The following is a 17,438-nucleotide window of genomic DNA, read 5'->3' on the forward strand; positions in this document are numbered from 1 at the left end:
GCTTCTAGAAAGCCTACCGGATACTAGTTGTTGCTGGACATATGATATTGTCAAAGTATGGTGGGAAGTATTGTTGGAAGAATGATGTGTGCAGTGGAGTACATCTGAGTATCTGACCTGGTGCCTCGGCGTGAAATTGTCAAACGTGCGCGTGTAAAAGGCGTAGGCTGCACGTACTAGCTTGCTCGGTCAGAGTGAGCTGCCAACTCGAGTGGCACATAATAAGTGGCCGCTTTTGATATGGATGGTGCAAGTTAAAATAAAAGAGCTACCGCTCTCTTCGTTTCAAATTGTAGATCGTTTGGATTTTCTATAAACATACACTATATCTAGCTTGGGATCTAGGAGGGGTGGAAAGCCATAATAAGGAGATGCTGTGTGGGTGGTGACTGGCTGGTGAAGGGTCGGCATCCATGGCAGCGCACACCACACTGCCCGTGCTCTCTAATCTTTGTATCTTCCCCACTAAGCAAACCAAAGCATAAAGCAACCTAGCTTGTCTCATTTGCCATGCTCGGTCTCTACTCTCCTGTGTCCACGTGTCGTCACCTAGCTAGACAGGTAGTTCGTCGATCCGGTGCTGTTTTGGATTGGCCGTAGCCATCACGGACTCACGATTCAGGAACAATCATTCTCGTCCGGTGCTGCACAAACTGTGTATTGAAGCGACCTACCTTTGATTAGCATTAACAAAAAGAGCACACAGTGCAACCCACCATGTATGAATTGGACCCGAGCCACTCCTTCACATGCATGCAATGTCTTCTCTTTTCCATTGTCTTTTCCGTTTCGCGTGTGTATTATTCGGTAGTGTATTAGTCGAAAGTTTCCAAGCTTGATGTAATAAAACAATTTTTATGGAACCAATCAGAGACATAGAGCTTGGCGCTTAACTGGGAAAAAAGGATTATCTTCAACAAGCAGAACATGAATTATCTTCTACCATACCAAGGTATGTTCCGGTTCTACTTGCGACAAGAAACAACCTTCAGAACCATTGGCGAACAGGATAATTACTGCTCTCATCCAACGCAAGAAGCAAACTCGTCCAAAAATTGTGGGGGGTGCCTTAGCATCGACTCAGCAACCTGTCGTTCGATGAAACTGGGCAGTGGCAATTCGCTTCATTGTACCCCGTCCGGCAAGGAAGAGGCCGAGCGGCGAGGTGATGTACAGGGTCCAGTTTCGTTTTGCCTATCGCCGGCGAGCTCCGGCAAGGGTGGGCGGTTGGCCGGTTCAAAATGCGTCGAAACCAGCAGCGACGAGAAGTTTCAGGCGGCAAATTAAAATCGGGATCGCAATTACCAGCAATTACGAATTCATATCGGTCTGGACCGTCCCGGGCTACTGTGGGCCAAGATCAAGTCCTTATCGGGCCTGGCATCATGGTGGTCGTGGCCGTCATGGAGGGAGCCGTGGTCGCGGTGGCTACAACTACGGCAATGATGGCTACGGCCACCATCAGAATGGCGGCGCCGGTTACCAGAGATTCTATGGCAATGGTGATGGCTACCATGGCACCTACGACTCCTTGCACCACGGGAGGGGTTCTGGCCGGGGAGGCTATAATCCTGATCGTGAGCAGAGTAGAGGCGGCCATGGAGGAAGAGGCCGTGGTGAGCACAATGGGGGGACGGTTTCGTCGATAAGATGGAAACTGATGCTCCTGTTGCACACCCGACAACAGGCGCTGGAGCTGATATGGCATCAACAGAAGCGGCTGATGGCAAGGATCGATGGTGGTAGCAAAGGCAAGGACGTGCAACGAGAAAGTGAATCATCGGCCCAAGGGGCTGCTAGAACTGGAGGTAAAAATAAACCCTACTGTTACCGATGCCTAACCAAGGGGCATATTAATACTCAATGCACCACTCAAATTAGCTGCGCCTTATGTGTTACGGATACACATGTCACAAAGGCCTGTCCGCAAGCAAAGGTGGCAAAGCAAACGGCTAGTTTGTGTGGATATGCTGTAGATGGTCTGGGTTTTTATCACATTCCGTACAATGGCAAACTGAAAGCACAACCCGAATCGAAAGCTGCCGTGGTGAAGGTCATTGAGGGCTCGATGACTGCAAATAACATTGCAGTGGAACTTGAAAGACTTCTTCCAGGTAGCAGCAACTGGGTTTTAGAGGAGAAAGGTGCAGATGCATTCACAACCACATTTCCATCGCGTGCTGAGCTTACACGAATGGTGTTGTGGGGTAGTGTGAAAGCAAAGATGGAAGTACATGACAAAAAAGAATCAGATATATACAAGTATGAGATTCCAAAGTGCTGGGTGCAATTCCGAGGTTTATCCCAGGAATTGAGAGATGAGGTTCCTATCATCTGGGCAATTGGCTCCATTTTGGGAGTGACTAAGATGGTGGACATGAGATTTACAAAACAACATGGGGTCGCGAGATTACGCGTAGCACTACTCAACCCTGACCTTATCCCAGACTTGGTGGAGGTGGTAACAGGGGAATATGTATATGAGCTACAGTTTAGAGTTGAAACAGATGGTATGGCTAACAACCCAGTACCTATTGATATGGACATAGATCCTGAAAATGGAGGTAACAATGATGGTGAAACTGAAAAGGGCAACCAAAATGATGAAAACAACAAGGATCAGAAAGGTAGCATGGCAGCTTTGGGGTCTGGAAAGGACAACAATGACGAAATGCTTTCACCTAGCACTGACAACTCTGATCAAAACCAAGGCAAACAGAAACCAGTGGTCGTGCTTAGTCCTAGTACTGATGGCAGTAATGCATGGACAGCCACACCTATGCCGACCTTGGTTGACAAGGAAGCGGGTAATGCAGCTCAGTTGGAGCCGTTGCATGTCAATGCCAATGTGAACATTACACCCTCTTGTACCAGCAAGAGGAACGTATCAGCCAATGATCAAGATTCACTGGAAAGGGCAGAAAAGCTTAAAGCAAGGAAAAATCTAGAAGAGCCCCAGACAAAAGGTACTGACCTTGCAAATATTTCTTTTAATTCATTTCATAATGATTTTATCATAAAAAATATCTCGAGTGTAGGGGTCTGCTTGGGTTCAGATAGGGAGGATGCGAGTAGTTCTGTTAATTTTTTTGAAGTCTTTAGAATCAGACAGGTTACAAGATCCCATAGTGCTTAACTTAGGAATATGTAATTCCTTTGGCTTACTATCTGAGAATGAAGAAGAGCTTGATCTCCTCGCATTAAATAATCTATGTGGTGATTTAATCGAGGGCACTAGTGATGAGGACTGTGATCTTAATCTAGCGGCCTCACCAAGGTTTAAACATCTAAGCTCTACAAAAAAGAAAAAAAATAAAAAACCAAGCCTAGTTGAGGCAGGAAATCAGTTTAGGTCTTGTGTCTCTTCTGTTATCATGAAAGGTGTCTTTTGGAATTTTAATGGCCTAGGGGATCACAAGAAACATAAGTTCCTGAATGATCTTAGCAAAGAAAAAGGTCTAGATTTTATTGCCCTATCAGAGACGGGGAGGAGTAACTTTTCAGATTATTTTCTTAAGAACATTTGCGCTGGGAAAGAATTCTTATGGCATGTTAAACCTCCCATTGGCAGATCTGGTGGCATGCTAGTAGGGGTTAATCTTTTGACCTTTGACATTGGTGAGGTAGAAGAAGGGGAATTTTTTGTCAGATTTAAAGTTAGAAATAAAGAGAGTGGTTTTAAATGGAATTTAGTCCCAGTTTATGGGGCTACACAGCAAGAATTTAAAGAAGCTTTTCTCACTGAACTACTCCAGATGTGCACAAAGGAAACCTTACCTATTTTATTAGGTGGTGACTTCAATATAATTAGAGGACCACATGAAAAAAATAATAACAACTATAATGATAGATGGCCGTTCCTATTTAACGCTATCATAGATGCATTCAATTACAGAGAACTCACCTTATCAGGTCGCCAATTTACATGGGCAAATAATCTACAAAATCCTACTTATGAGAAATTAGATAGAATCCTAGTATGCACTGATTGGGAGTCTACCTTTCCGCTTACCACAGTGCAAGCATTAATGCGCGAAATATCAGACCATACTCCTTTGTTCTTAAACACAGGAGATCCATCTACGCAAAATAGTCCACCTAGTTTCAAATTTGAGCTTGTCTGGTTGATACGTGATGGATTCTTTGATATGGTTAGTGATGTTTGGCAAAGCGTTCATGAGGGACATACCCCACTCCAAAAATGGCAGGCAAAGATTAGAAAGCTGAGACAATATTTAAGGGGATGGGCTAAAAATACTAGTGGTGCATACAAAAAGGAAAAGAAACAATTGTTGAACAAGTTGGATGAGTTAGATAGAAAAGCGGAGCATAGTCAACTAGACCAAAATGAGGTAAACTTGAAACATGTTCTTAATGAGAGGCTAGCCGAATTGCTGAGAGGAGGAACTTTAATATTAAAGGGCTAAAGTTAAGAATTTATTGGAAGGTGATGCAAACACAAGATACTTCCAATTAGTGGCGAACGGGAAACACAAAAAAATGCGTATTTACCAACTCGAACATGATGGGGAAAGGATATGTGTGGACGAAAAGCTTAAAAAGTATATCACAAAATTTTATAAGAAACTTTTTGGCCCTCCATAAACAAACCACATGTTCACTTGTAAGTGATATTCCCCAAGTTATTGAGGCGGAAAATGCATTACTAATTGAAAGATTTATAGAGGCTGAAGTAAAAGAGGCAGTGTTTCAGATGGAACAAAATAAAGTGCCAGGACCTGATGGGTTTCCTATGAGTTTTATCAAGTCTTCTGGAATATAATAAAGGATTACTTGATGGCTCTATTTGAGGAATTTCATAAGGGCTCGTTACCTCTACATAGCTTAAATTTCGGGACAATTATTCTACTACCAAAGAGCAGTGAAGCTACACAAATTTAGCAGTACAGACCAATTTGTCTATTGAATGTTAGCTTTAAAATTTTCAGTAAGGTAGCCACAAACCGATTTACTAAAATAGCTGTTGATGCTTGTTATTGACACACTTTTAATACCATTTAACTAGTGTTTCTAAGCATATTCTTATACTAACTTGCCACTTGGTACCTGAAATAACCCCATATTCGCATGTGTTGTGTTTTGGATCATATTGCAAAATCACATGAAATACGACATAAATGAAGGATTTTTCTACGAGTTGAATTTGGGCCTAGACTTTGGATACTGGAAAGCCCAAACATGAACATTGAACTGCAGGCCAGCAGGAAGAGCTGAAACTTGCACGAGTCATATCTTCTTCATCCGAACTTCAATTGGGGTGAATTTATAGGGAAAATTGCATAGCTTGACGAGATCTACAACTTTCATATGAAGCGTTTGGGCATTGGAGGCGAAAACAGGGCAGACCAATCGGCCCAAAGGGGTCCAGGCCGATCGGCCTGACTTGTTTCTGGCCCCAATCGTCATGCCCTTTCACCAGGAGGAAGCCTGTGACATCCCTAGGGTTATTTTCCAGATATTTGGCTTTGAAGGCACCACAACCGATGCCGCCAACTATAAATACCAAGACATCCAACAAGGAGGAGAATCCCGACGAGTTTAGACCTAGTCGTCGCCGCCACAAGATGAAAAACACATATTAGATCAGATCACTACGACGACCAACACCGATGGGAGTCAGGAGGCACAAGGAATCCCTCAGGCCGACCAGCCTGAGGAGCCCTAGGCCGATCAACCTAGGGTGTTCCTACACCCCCTCGCCACCATCTTCGGTGACTACGTCCTCCAGAGTCTCCTTCACCCCTTTTTGCGTCAATCTCTGTAAGATGATGGGGTAAAGCCTCTGTTCTACCCTAGAATTGTTTGGATCCTTGATATGTAACTGTTACACGTACTTTATGCCTATCAATTCTTCATGGTCTATGCCATTGCAATGCTTCATTCATATGTGTTCTGATCAGCCCATATTCTTAGTAGAGTTTGTGGTAATCGTGGTGATTAGCTTAACTCTGCGGATGCTTTGTTAGAGATGTGTGAGCGGAGTTGCTGAGTATCCCTATGTAGTGACAATATGCAGGAGGAAAGAGCCGAGCGAGCACATAATCTCTATGATAGCTAGTGAAGGCAGCATCTATTTGTGTAGTAGATGCATATTCATTTGAACCTAGATCCTAGGGACGGAAACGCATATCCTTCTCTGTTATCTATTTTGTATCACCCTTTACTTCTTGTTCCTTTGTTTAGTTTAGATTGGTTTGTCTCTCTACACAACCCATATTGCTTGATCTCGTTAGTAAAATTAGTATAAAGTGAGAGCTAACATTTCACTTGTTCGACGGATTGATAAACCTTGGGGCAATACTCTAAGGGAAAAGCTACAACTGATCTGTGCACTTGCGGTTCACAAAGTGGTGCCCTAACTGCCATCAATAGTAGCCCAAAGAATCATTAGATCTTCACAGACAGCCTTCTTGCCGGGGAGAAATATCATGGAGGGGGCTGTTATTTTACATGAAACGTTACATGAGTTGCATACAAAGAAACAAAATGGAATTGTATTTAAAATTGATTTTGAGAAAGCCTATGATAAGGTGAAATGGGAATTTCTACAAAAAAACTCTAAGAATGAAACGGTTTTCATCGACTTGGTGTAACTGGATTAAAGCATTTACTAAAGGTGGAAATGTTGGGATCAAAGTTAATGACCAGATGGGTTCGTTAATTCAGACAAAAAAAAGAGCCTTAGACAAAGTGACCCGCTATCTCCCATACTATTTAATATAGTGGTAGACATGTTAACAATCATCATTGCGAGGGCCAAAACTGAAGGACAAGTAAAAGGGTGGTACCACATTTAGTAGAAGATGATCTCTCAATTTTGCAATATGCATATGACACTGTAATTTTTATGGACCACAATATTGAATAAGAAAAGAATATGAAGATGTTATTATGCATGTTTGAATAGTTATCCGGTCTTAAAATAAACTTTCACAAGAGCGAAATCTTCTGCTTTGGACAAGCAAGAGAGCATGAGTCTGCATACTCTCTTTTGTTTGGTTGTAAATTAGGCTCCTACCCTTTTAGATTTCTGGGTATACCAATTCATTATAGAAATTGTGTAATAAGGGCTGGAGGGAAATTGAAGATAGAATTGGAGGGAAATTGAAGATAGAATTGAAAAAAAGATTAAGTGGATGGAAAGAAAAAATGCTATCAGTTAAGGGGAGACTAGTGCTGGTTAACTCTGTTCTATCCAGCTTACCGATGTTCATGCTTTCATTTTTTGAGATTCTAGGGGGAATCCTTGAAAAAATTGAACATTTCGGGTCGCATAGCAAAATGGGAGATATTGTGCCAACCGAATAACCAGGGAGGTTTGGGAATCATGAACCTAGATATACAAAACAAATGCCTACTGAGTAAGTGGCTTTTTAAACTCTGCCATGAGGATGGAATGTGGCAAGAATTACTAAGGAATAAATACCTTAGGAATAAACCATTAAGCTAGGTTTATAAGACACTTGGGGATTCACAATTTTGGATGGGTTTGATGGGAGTGAAAGAGGACTTTCTTAAATTGGGGAGATTCAAAGTGCAATCAGAAGTTCAAACTAAATTTTAGGAAGATACATGGTTTGGAAATAGGACGTTAAATCCCAGTATCCAAACTTGTACAATATAGTACGAAAAAAACACGCTATTGTGGCTGAGGTCTTCAATGCAACACCACTCAATATATCTTTCAAGAGATCATTAGCGGGAGATAAGCTATTAGAATGGCATAGCCTAGTGGGTGGAATTGTGGATGTCAACCTAACTGAAGGGAGAGATGTTTTCATTTGGTCCTTCATAAAAATGTGTCGTTTTCGGTGCATTCTATGTATAAACATCTCATCAGTACTGGAGTTAGAGTCACACAGGAAATCTGACAAATGAGATTACCACTAAAGATAACCTTGCTAGAAGAAATTGGAATGGAGACAAATACTGTAGTTTTTGTAGTTCCTGTGAATATATTGACCATCTCTTCTTTAGTTGTCATTATGCCAAGTTTCTATGGCGTGTTGTACATATAGTATTTGGTATTTCTCCACCAACAAGTATGAGTGATATGGTCTCTCAATGGGCTAAACAGGGGGGCATAAGCTAAATCTATATTTACTGACGGGACCACAGCTTTTTGTTGGGCGGTATGGTTAACCAAGAATGAGGTGGTTTTTGACAAATGTAGACCAAAAACTTTTTTGTAGGTACTATCATGGGGAACATACTGGCTATGACTTTGGGCCAAGTTGCAGCGAAGTGATAGTGATAGGAACTATTCATTTCAGCATGCCGGTCATTGGAGATGGCAGCGCTATGTTTCTTCGGTCAAATGGATGGCCCGTTAGTTTGAGAATTTGGTTTTGAGTCAGTTGCATAAAACTCTATGTGTGGGTGTAGCAGTATGCTACTACTTGTAATAATGTTGGACTGATGCTTCTCTTTAAGAAGGCTGAAGCCGGAACTCTATCCATTATCTAAATAAACAAAACAATATTTTTTCTTTTGGTCGTGACTCTAGCAGGGAGGAAAAAAGATAATCCAATTCCTTTTGGCCGGATTGATGCATCAATCCAAAAAGAATCCATATAAGGTCAGGGGGTGAAGCCAGGAATTCGATTTTTTCGTAAGGGGAGGCTAATGGAACCAAGCTAACAAATACAACGTTGAGCCGTGACTGGGGAAAACAGTCAATTCCCTTTTGGATTGATGCATAGCTCTCTCGCAAAGCAATTAAAGTTTGGGTAGAAGTTACAATAGTTAAGAGTGGAGCTAGAAACTCAAATTTTCTCTATTTTTTTCTTATTAAAAGGGGCCTTGGCCCTGCCTACCCCTTGCCTCCATCATTTTTTTTAAACAGGAGGGAGCCCCCCTACTGATTAATATATTGAGCAAATAAAGGTTTACAGAAAGATCAAATTTTCAAAACAGAAACGAGCGGTGTGTGCTGTCAGCAATGCAACGATACATCAAAGGCTGATTAGCGTGGCAGCTCGCAGCACCTACGATATGTCAGAGCCAAATTGAATAGATATATATGGAAAGAATGGTGGCGAGCAGAGTTCACAGAGCCAAAATATATTAGAGATATATAAGGTTTAAGCGGCGTGCAATGCTGGTAATGGAATGATACATCAAAGAGATAATTTCCTATTTGACATCAGGAAAATGACCCGTTCCTTTATTGGCTCTGAAAATTTCTTCCTTCCTTATTTGACACTCACTTCAACTTTCATCCCTAATATGACACTGCAGTCCATTCTGTTAGTTAACAACGTTAAGTGCTAGTTGAAAAGACTCTCTTACCCCTCATCACTCATCAGAGGGTCCGGATGGCATGTTGCACTGGCTTGTCGGTCAGCAGCGTATGCACACTGCATTGGCCTGTCCGGATGGCATGCATGCGTGGTGCCTCTGCATCATTTTTTTCAACATTTATTTATAACATTTATACAGCATGATGATAACACATTTATACAATATTTTTTTCAACATTTATACAACATGATGATAACACATAATATAGCATGATGATAACACATTTTTTCAACATTTTGCCAAAATGCAATAGCATGATGATAACACATACACAAAGTTAATTGTAACAACATGATTAGGACAACAGATTTATGGCACATACATCATGAGCAAAAGGTTCAAATATGCAAGTTCACAGAGGTTCACAGATACATAGATTAAAAGGTTCAAACATGAGGATCACGGATGTTCAAACATGCAAGCTCACAGATGTTCACAGATACATTCAAGTTCCAAATTGTAACAGATACATGAGGATCACAGGCTGAGCCTTCTTTTGCTCCTTGTGCTGATTGCAGGGCTAGCAGGATCCATCCTTTTGCTTCTTGTGTCCATTGTAGGGATGTCAAGTGGCACTGTAGGAATGGGTGTTTTCTTTTTAGTAGGCTCCTTTCTCCTTTTGGTCTTTCTCTTGACTGGAGTAGCGGTAGGTGCAGATTCATTTGAATCTGATATTGACCTGTGTATGGCAGGAAGTAGTAGATATAGAACAAATAAAGATTGGAACAAGAGACAACAAAATAGAATGAAAATTTCAGATCTGTGTATTACCTTTTTAATGCTCCAGGACTAGAGTTGCTCTTTTTTCCCTTTTTCTTAGATGTAATCTCCTCGCTTTTTATGCTCCATTACTAGAATTGGTTTGGTTATCCTTACTCTTCATGGTAGTCTTCAAATTTTGGCTAACATGGCAAAAGTAAAGCGCTTCAAAACCTGCTGGTTCTTGTGAAAAAAAGTGTCAAACTCATGAGCTAACCTTGGTAGAAAAGACATAGAAACTGGTTCTTCATCCTCCAAAGGCACAATAGATGACTCCGCTGTTTTGGTTTTCTTTGCCTTCTTCTTAGGTGGTTCTCTACATGATAAAGAATAAAGTAGTTAGAATCTATACTTCTTATTCCACAAGAACGAAAGCACCTTTTCATTCTTTCATATCCGAATTGATCTCATCCTTTATATAATAAAATAAAAAATTTTCATGCCAAAAGGAAAATGCAATGAGCAATAAAGTAGTTAGCATGTATAGTACCCCACAACCATCGTAGTAGCAATATCCTCTGGATTACCTCTCTTGCAGTTGTGCCAGTGATGCCCATAGCATGTACAAATAGGGCACTGGTGCTGGCCTTTTTCCCTCTTATTCTCACTACAACCTTTATACCTCTCATTTATTGGCCTACCAGTAGTTGCTTTCAATAGAGGTGGATGCACAAAAAATCCATGTGTAGATTTAGGCCACTGGTTTGTCAGTCATAGCAGGGATTAAGTGCCTATATGTTGTTCTAAATTTATCAATAGAGTAATACATGTCTATATACTTCTCTAGAGGAGCATTGTGAAGTGAGGTGATAAATGCTACTGCATGTTTGCAAGGAATGCTAGAAACTTGCCACTATCTACATGAACATGTCTTATCTTGCAAGTTGACTACAAACCTAAAGCCAGTACCCCTCAATGTTGTAACTTCAGCAACTTCTTCTGAGCATTCAAGCACCTCCAAGTTTAATTCTCCACTCATTCAGCTTCTTAATTATGTGGGGGCAGAATCAAGCCATCTAACTTCATTGCTATTTTTCTCCTTTGGTTCCACTTGATCATAAGCATTTGCCTTAATATGGCCATTAAGTCATCCAAGTTCAAGGACTTGTGGTGCTTAATCCAATTGTTAAAGCACTTAGCCAAGTTGTTGGTTACATAATCAACCTTGGAAATGGTTGAGAACGGACTCCGCGTCCACATCCTAGTGTGCCACTTCCTAAGGTAATTAATAGCACTTGGCTTTGCTGTCTCCATTGTAGCTCAATGTTTCTCAAACAAATATAGGTTCCATGAGTATGCTGCTGCCCAAAGGTGGTCATCAAAAACCTTGCCATGAAACTTTTTCTTATAATTGGACACAAGTGAAACATACATTCCCTATGTTCTGCCTCTGGGAACACATCACCTACCCCTACCATCACTGCTTGGCCAGCATCAGTGCATATAGTTAAACCCCTTGGTGATCCTATGGCCTCTCTAACTCTCTCCATGAACCATTTCCAATTATCATTTATTTCAGAATCAAAAACTCCGAAGCAAATAGGAAATAACCAATTGTGATCATCAACAGCTGAAGCACTAGCTAACTGCTCCTTAAACTTGCCTGTCAGGAAAGTGCTATCTACTGCTAAGTATAGACTACAACCACTAATGAACCCATCAATGCATGGTTTCAAGACAAAGAAAAAACTTTTAAATCTGATCTTCCCATTTATTGTGTGATGATCTATCACTACTAGACCACCAGGGCAAGTGCTCTCAACTTGTGCCTTAAACCTATACAAATTGTCGAAGTTGTTATCCTAATCACCATAAATCTTCCTCAATGCTAGCTCTTTACCCATCCACACCCTTTTGTAGTGGACACTCACCTTGTAGTGTTCTTTCAGCTTCTTTTTCAACACCATTGCAGTAAGAGATCCATCCTCAATGAGCCAGTCCTTAAATTTAGAACATACCCAATCCTTGGTGGCATTCTTGACCTCCTCCTTCCTCTTACAAAATATTAACATCAGTAGTTAGCTACACCAACATAACAGAATAAATATTTAGGAAAAAATAGAAATTAATTATGTTGAATAATTACCACTACAGTGCACATATCATCTGTTGCAGAAGCATGTAGTTTCCATAGGCAATTATCTTCCTCCCACCTTGAATAATAGACCCTGAACCTATATGGTGCACTCTTCTCCGTGTTATACTCAAATTCGTGCTTGATTGCATGCTGAGATAATGCAATCTTAAACTCAGCCATGCTAGGATATGTTGAGCCAACTACCATTGGAGGGTCTTCTTTATCATATTCCATGTTTAGAATATGTTCTACCTTATGTCCTACCAGCTCTTGGTCATCCTCTAATTCAGTCCTTGACTTAATCTCCAATTCATCCTCATCCTCACTCTCATCCTCGCTGTCATCCTTTTCTTTATCCTGATCCTTATGCACAATCATAGCCATATTTGTAGCTTCACAAGGTGTCTTCTCTAAGTACATGACCTCCTCACCAACACCTACATGCTCGTTCTCTGGTACTGGGTTGTGAAGGTACCTATCCTCATCTTCTGCAATATTCTAGGCAGCCTGCATTTGCACATCACTATGCCACTCTTTGATGGGCTCAAATGGTTCAGAGGGATCACAGTAAGAAATGAACATGTCGACAACCTTTGTCTTTGAATTTTTCTCAAACATAGACACCAAATCTTGGTCAGAATAAACTTTAGGGAATTCTTTCATATCATGGTCATAGTATTGAACATGAGCAACTTCCAGATAACCTGGCGGGTACTTTTCTACAATCCTTCAACTAAATCCTTATAGTTTGTCAAGTCTAAATCAATAGTCATATCAAAACAGAAACATTTAAAATCCTTTCTAACTCTCTTTTCGTTGCCGAGCAATCTAATTTCTAGCAAATATGTCGAATTTAGATCCATCCTGCAAACGAAACGAACAACCTAAGGAATGAACACTGCTACTTGAACTACTCCTTTTGCTCTACTTAGATGGATCGAAGACATGATGCACTCACCCTTCAAGGAGCCAGTCTGGCTCTGTGCCAGTAGCATCAGACTGGCCTCCATGGCCCCCCGAAGCCCACCCGAGCGTGCTCCCTGCCGACACTGCGGCCCGCCCGGTGGGGCTCCCTGACGCCGTTGCAGCCTGCTCAACACTCTCGGCCACCTTCGCAGCCTGCCCGGCGGGGCTCGTGGCCGCCGTCGCGGCTCGCCCGACGGGGCTCGCGGCCTGATCCAGCCCCCCCCCCCCCCCCCGACGGGGCTCACGCCCGCCGCATCCGTCGGGCCGTCGGGGCCCCCATCCACCGAACCACCCTCATCGCCTTCCATATGCACCGCCGTTGATTCATCGTCTAGGGTTCGAGGGACAGGTAAGAGTCGTGAGACCGAGTGTGAGCCAGAGAAGTGCGTGACGGAGGGGATGAATCGTGAGCGGGGGGCAATTTTGTCCACCGACGAAATAATTGATAGGGTCTCAAGGGGCGTCTCACGGCGGTGGCTAACGGAATGGATGGCGGTGTTATATTAGGGATGAAAGTTGAAGTGAGTGCCAAATAAGGAAGGAATGGGTCATTTTCTTGGTGTCAAATAGGGAATTATCTCCACATCAAAAGCCGATTAGCGTGGCGTGTAGAACCAGCTAGAATATGCCAAAGCCATATCAATGCAACATGAGAGCATGACATCTAGACATATGGAAAGGGCAGGCGGTGAGCTGCGTCTGCAAAGGCAAAACACATCAAAGATAAATCAATGTGCACGGAAGCGTCGTCAGATACATAAGGAGGAAGCGGTGTGTAGTGCCGCCAACATGACACTACTTCAAAGATTGGTTAGGTGATTATGCGTGAGGACGCCTAGAATACCTTGTAGCTAGATAGTGTAGCAAAAGACAAGGTCACTAAATATATTCAAAGGATGGACGGTGGGCGGTGAGCGGTAAGCGGTGTTCAAATTACGTCATAGATAGATACATAGTGGTGACTATACGATAGATCTGGATGTATAGAGGTGGTGGGCGGTGTGTTAACAGCGAGGTAGGTGAGAAAAGAGGAAAACAAAAGGGATCGAAAGGAAAGGGAAAGAATTGTGCACTATGAAGATTGACCGAGTCGCTTGTCCAATGCCAAGTGAATCCTCCTGTGTCTCGTAGCCCGAATAGCGCCTGCAGTTGCAGTCAAACCAAAGAAGTAACGCAAGAGCAAAGAGATCGAGAAGGGGAAATTCGGCGTGGGTGCAGTGCAGTGGTCGCAGTCTGCTGCTGGGTCTGACGGAACGGTTGGTTGGCTGGTTGATCCTTCTGGAAGCGGGCCGACGACGCGGTCCGAGCCCGGCCCGGCCCGACCCCGCAGTCCCCCCCAAAACCTTTCCATCTCCCAGGAAATTTCCTCGTGCCCGCCCCGCCCGGGCCAGTTACTTGGTCACAAAGCACCGAGTAGTGGGCGTGGCCCACCAGCAGCCGCCCAACCACGTCCAAACGCGTGTCCCGTCCCCACCCACCATCACCACGTTCATAATAAAAAGCTCCAACCCCCTCGCCCCTATTTCTTCCATTTCCAATTCATCGCATCCCAATCACATCCTCATCACTCCTCAGATCCAGCCAGGCCTCGCTGCAATCCGAGGAGGAAAGGATCCGCTGCCATGGAGGGCTACGACCGCGAGTTCTGGCAGTTCAGCGACCAGCTGCGGCTGCAGAACAACTTCTCCAACCTCTCCATCGCCGACTCCATCTGGTCCTCCTCTACCGCCCCCAACAACCCCCTGCCCGACCAGGGCGCCGCAGCCGCCGCCGGCTCGTGGAAGGCCGCCACCAACAACGGCCCCGGCCTCATCGGCGCCGGCAGCAAGCTCGCCTTCGGCAACGCCACCACCACCAACGCCGACCGCTACAACTACTTCCCCGCCAACGCCGCTCCCGACGCCAAGAGCAACGCCAACAACAACTCCGGCGGCCTCGCCTTCAGCAAGAACCTTAACAGCCCGGCCGCCGCCCTCGGCAACGACTACTACTTCAGCAAGAACGCCGGCGCCATGAACGCCAACACCAACGCCGGCGGCGACGTCATCAAGAGCTACTTCAACAAGTCCGTCGGCAGGCCGGCCAACAACAACAATAACAACTCCTTCAACGTCGGCAAGAAGAGCGCCGCCGCCCACGACAAGAAGAAGAGCGCCGGCAACGGCAACGGCGCCGGCGTCGACAAGAGGTTCAAGAGCCTGCCGGCGTCGGAGGCGCTGCCCAGGGGCGAGGCCATCGGCGGGTACATCTTCGTCTGCAACAACGACACCATGGAGGAGAACCTCAAGAGGCAGCTCTTCGGTACGTCGTCGCCTTTGCTTGCTTGCACTGAAATCGATTGGATCGGATTGGATTGATTCCAGCATCCAACGCTGAATCGAATCCAAGAACCGATTCAAGCTCGGGATTTTATTGTTCGATTCGACCGGAATACTCACTGAATTGATGGATTGCTTTGCTTGCAGGGCTGCCGTCCAGGTACAGGGACTCGGTGAGGGCCATCCGGCCAGGCCTTCCCCTCTTCCTCTACAACTACTCCACCCACCAGCTCCACGGCATCTTTGAGGTCCAATACTTCCTTAGAATCTTAGGCATCAGAGCATATGTTCATTTGTTCGATGGTTATTGAAATTTCATCGCACGCAGGCCGCAAGCTTCGGCGGATCCAACATCGATCCAACAGCTTGGGAGGACAAGAAGTGCCCTGGAGAGTCCCGTTTCCCTGCTCAGGTATCAATCAAACCATCCTCAAAACAATCGAACATCAACATACGCTGTTCATCCTTTTGTTAGCTAATAGCTATAGGCTGTACTTGAAAAAAAGAGAGCAATTATTGCTTTTTTTTTTCCACTACGGGCCTCGCCCGAATTTCATTACCAGCGAGCAATGAAATTACATAGTTATGTATCGCACGTTTACAGAAAGCATTTAGAGAAAGGAGATTACATATCCGACTATAGCTTCCAGCGAGAACGACGCAAAGGGACTTCTGGCTGGAAGACAAATCCATCAGGAACAAACTCAATTGCTCCTGAAATAAAAACAGATTATAGCTTAACAAAAGGAAAAGAAAAGGGATTTGATCGGTTTGTTCGTGTGATCCTGTCAAGCAGGCCTAATTGTCAAAAGCAAAGAAAAATGTGCACAAGTTAGCTTAGACGCACAGGAAAGTAATAGTTTGGTGGTCGGCCGACCTTATCGATCAATCAAGTTGATTTGGTTGGCTGAATGTGACCCTGTCAAGCTTTTGCTTTACTGGCCTAGTCACGTCGTGCACACACACAGGCACAAAAGCCAAACACAAAAAAGAAAACAGTGCCTTGAGCTGTCCGTCATCCGTTTGTCCGTCTCCATCTCGATCTGTTCGCCGTGTTGAATCAGTCTAATACTGTAACCTTAATCTAATCCGTGTGCCGACCTCAACAGGTGAGGGTTGCAACGAGGAAGATCTGCGACCCGCTGGAGGAGGACGCGTTCCGCCCCATCCTCCACCACTACGACGGCCCCAAGTTCAGGCTGGAGCTCAGTGTCCCAGAGGTTGGCCCTGCTTGCTCACTTGATACTCCGTTTTGAATCATCCGAATACCTCATGATAAAAAGAAATAATTCAATCTTTGCATGAACAATGTGAGAAAACAACAGCAAGGGCTAATTCAAGTTTTTGATGTGGCTGCAGGCGCTGTCGCTGCTCGATATCTTCGCGGAGAAAGTTTTTGCCTGAGTTTGAGTATGATGAGCTGACCATGTATGGCGATTGGCGAGGCGAGTAGAGTATACATATATACTACTCCGTCCGTCCCAAATTACTATTCATTTTGGCTTTTATAGATACATGTCTTTTGATATGCACCTAGATATATACTATGTCTAATACATAGCAAAAGTTGTGTATCTAGAAAAGTCAAAACGAATAGTAATTTAGGACGGAGGGAGTACGTACGAATGCATCTGCTTACCATGGACTGTAGAGGGAAGGAATAAGGCTAGCGCAAGACCAACATAATAACTATAATAATGTGTATAATGTTAGCACCATATGCTGGTTAGCAGCATCTGATTGTGTCTAGTATAAGTTATACTGGAGCATTGCCTGATGGGCTTGCCTTTTGAGGAGCAATGTGTGCTTGTATCACAGGAAAAGTTAAGCGCGGTGATGACATGCCGCCCCTCGCTGTATTACTATTATACATACCTTAAAAAACCGGATCTGCTGTGGATCTGCTGTTATTCGGAAAGTATGGCATCATCCAACAAGTGTATTTCGATTTCAACTGACTGAACGGTATTATTAAACTGTTTATATATTTCAAC

At 43.7% G+C, this 17,438-nt stretch overlaps 1 protein-coding gene across 1 annotated transcript; it reads left to right on the plus strand.

The window, feature by feature from the left end:
• The first annotated feature begins 14,639 nt into the window (after positions 1-14,639).
• LOC117848962 (DCD domain-containing protein NRP-B) lies at positions 14,640-17,362 on the plus strand. Its single transcript, XM_034730562.2, has 5 exons — positions 14,640-15,427; positions 15,592-15,692; positions 15,773-15,856; positions 16,554-16,664; positions 16,804-17,362. The coding sequence occupies exons 1-5, from the start codon at positions 14,749-14,751 to the stop codon at positions 16,846-16,848; spliced, it is 1,020 nt and encodes a 339-aa protein (XP_034586453.1). The 5' UTR covers positions 14,640-14,748; the 3' UTR covers positions 16,849-17,362.
• Positions 17,363-17,438: the final 76 nt, after the last annotated feature.

This window comes from Setaria viridis, chromosome 3, assembly GCF_005286985.2.
Source record: "Setaria viridis chromosome 3, Setaria_viridis_v4.0, whole genome shotgun sequence".
NCBI lineage: Eukaryota > Viridiplantae > Streptophyta > Magnoliopsida > Poales > Poaceae > Setaria > Setaria viridis.

Bases quoted from the DNA above. Each gene is read 5' to 3' on its own strand.
- LOC117848962 (XM_034730562.2), top strand. From the start codon at position 14,749: ATGGAGGGCTACGACCGCGAGTTCTGGCAGTTCAGCGACCAGCTGCGG. The intron at 15,693-15,772 runs GTCCAATACTTC...CATCGCACGCAG, and splicing joins AGCTCCACGGCATCTTTGAG to GCCGCAAGCTTCGGCGGATC. The intron at 15,857-16,553 runs GTATCAATCAAA...CGACCTCAACAG, and splicing joins AGTCCCGTTTCCCTGCTCAG to GTGAGGGTTGCAACGAGGAA.